Source organism: Acanthisitta chloris, unplaced genomic scaffold, assembly GCF_000695815.1.
Source record: "Acanthisitta chloris isolate BGI_N310 unplaced genomic scaffold, ASM69581v1 scaffold15069, whole genome shotgun sequence".
Lineage (NCBI taxonomy): Eukaryota > Metazoa > Chordata > Aves > Passeriformes > Acanthisittidae > Acanthisitta > Acanthisitta chloris.
Genome location: NW_008692118.1, coordinates 1 through 373, shown reverse-complemented (window position 1 = coordinate 373; position 373 = coordinate 1). Strand labels below are relative to the sequence as shown.

General features: G+C 59.2%; 1 protein-coding gene across 1 annotated transcript in view; it reads right to left on the bottom strand.

Moving 5' to 3' along the window:
- SLC7A5 (solute carrier family 7 (amino acid transporter light chain, L system), member 5) overlaps positions 1–365 on the bottom strand; it is a gene marked incomplete at its 5' end in the record, with an annotated part of 34,711 nt that extends 34,346 nt beyond the window's left edge. Inside the window, one exon of the mRNA XM_009082526.1 lies at positions 101–365. Within this exon, the coding sequence (XP_009080774.1) occupies positions 101–365 (265 nt within the window). The remainder of the gene's footprint in view (positions 1–100) is intronic.
- Between the last annotated feature and the right edge of the window lie 8 nt (positions 366–373).

Genomic DNA, 373 nt, shown 5'->3' with positions numbered 1-373 from the left:
GCTTCCCCGGCCAACCTGTTCCCTCACAGGGAATAATTTCTCCCAAATATCCCATCTAACCCTACTCTCTGCCTGTTCAAAGCCATTAACGGGTACTTACAGACACAGAGACAGGCCACCAGCTTGGCAGCCTCGTCGGGCACTGGGCAGGTGGGGAAGATGGGCTTGAGCAGGTAGGTAGCAAAGACCAGAGCCACGATGTACTGCGAGGAGGGTCGGATGATGAGCAGCTCTATCCAGAGCTTGAGGAAGGCAGGCAGGGAGCCGTACACCTCCAGCATGTAGGCGTAGTCCCCGCCGGACTTGGTGATGGTGGTGCCCAGCTCGGCGTAGCACAGAGCCCCCACGATGGAGAAGGCCCCGCAGACAGCCC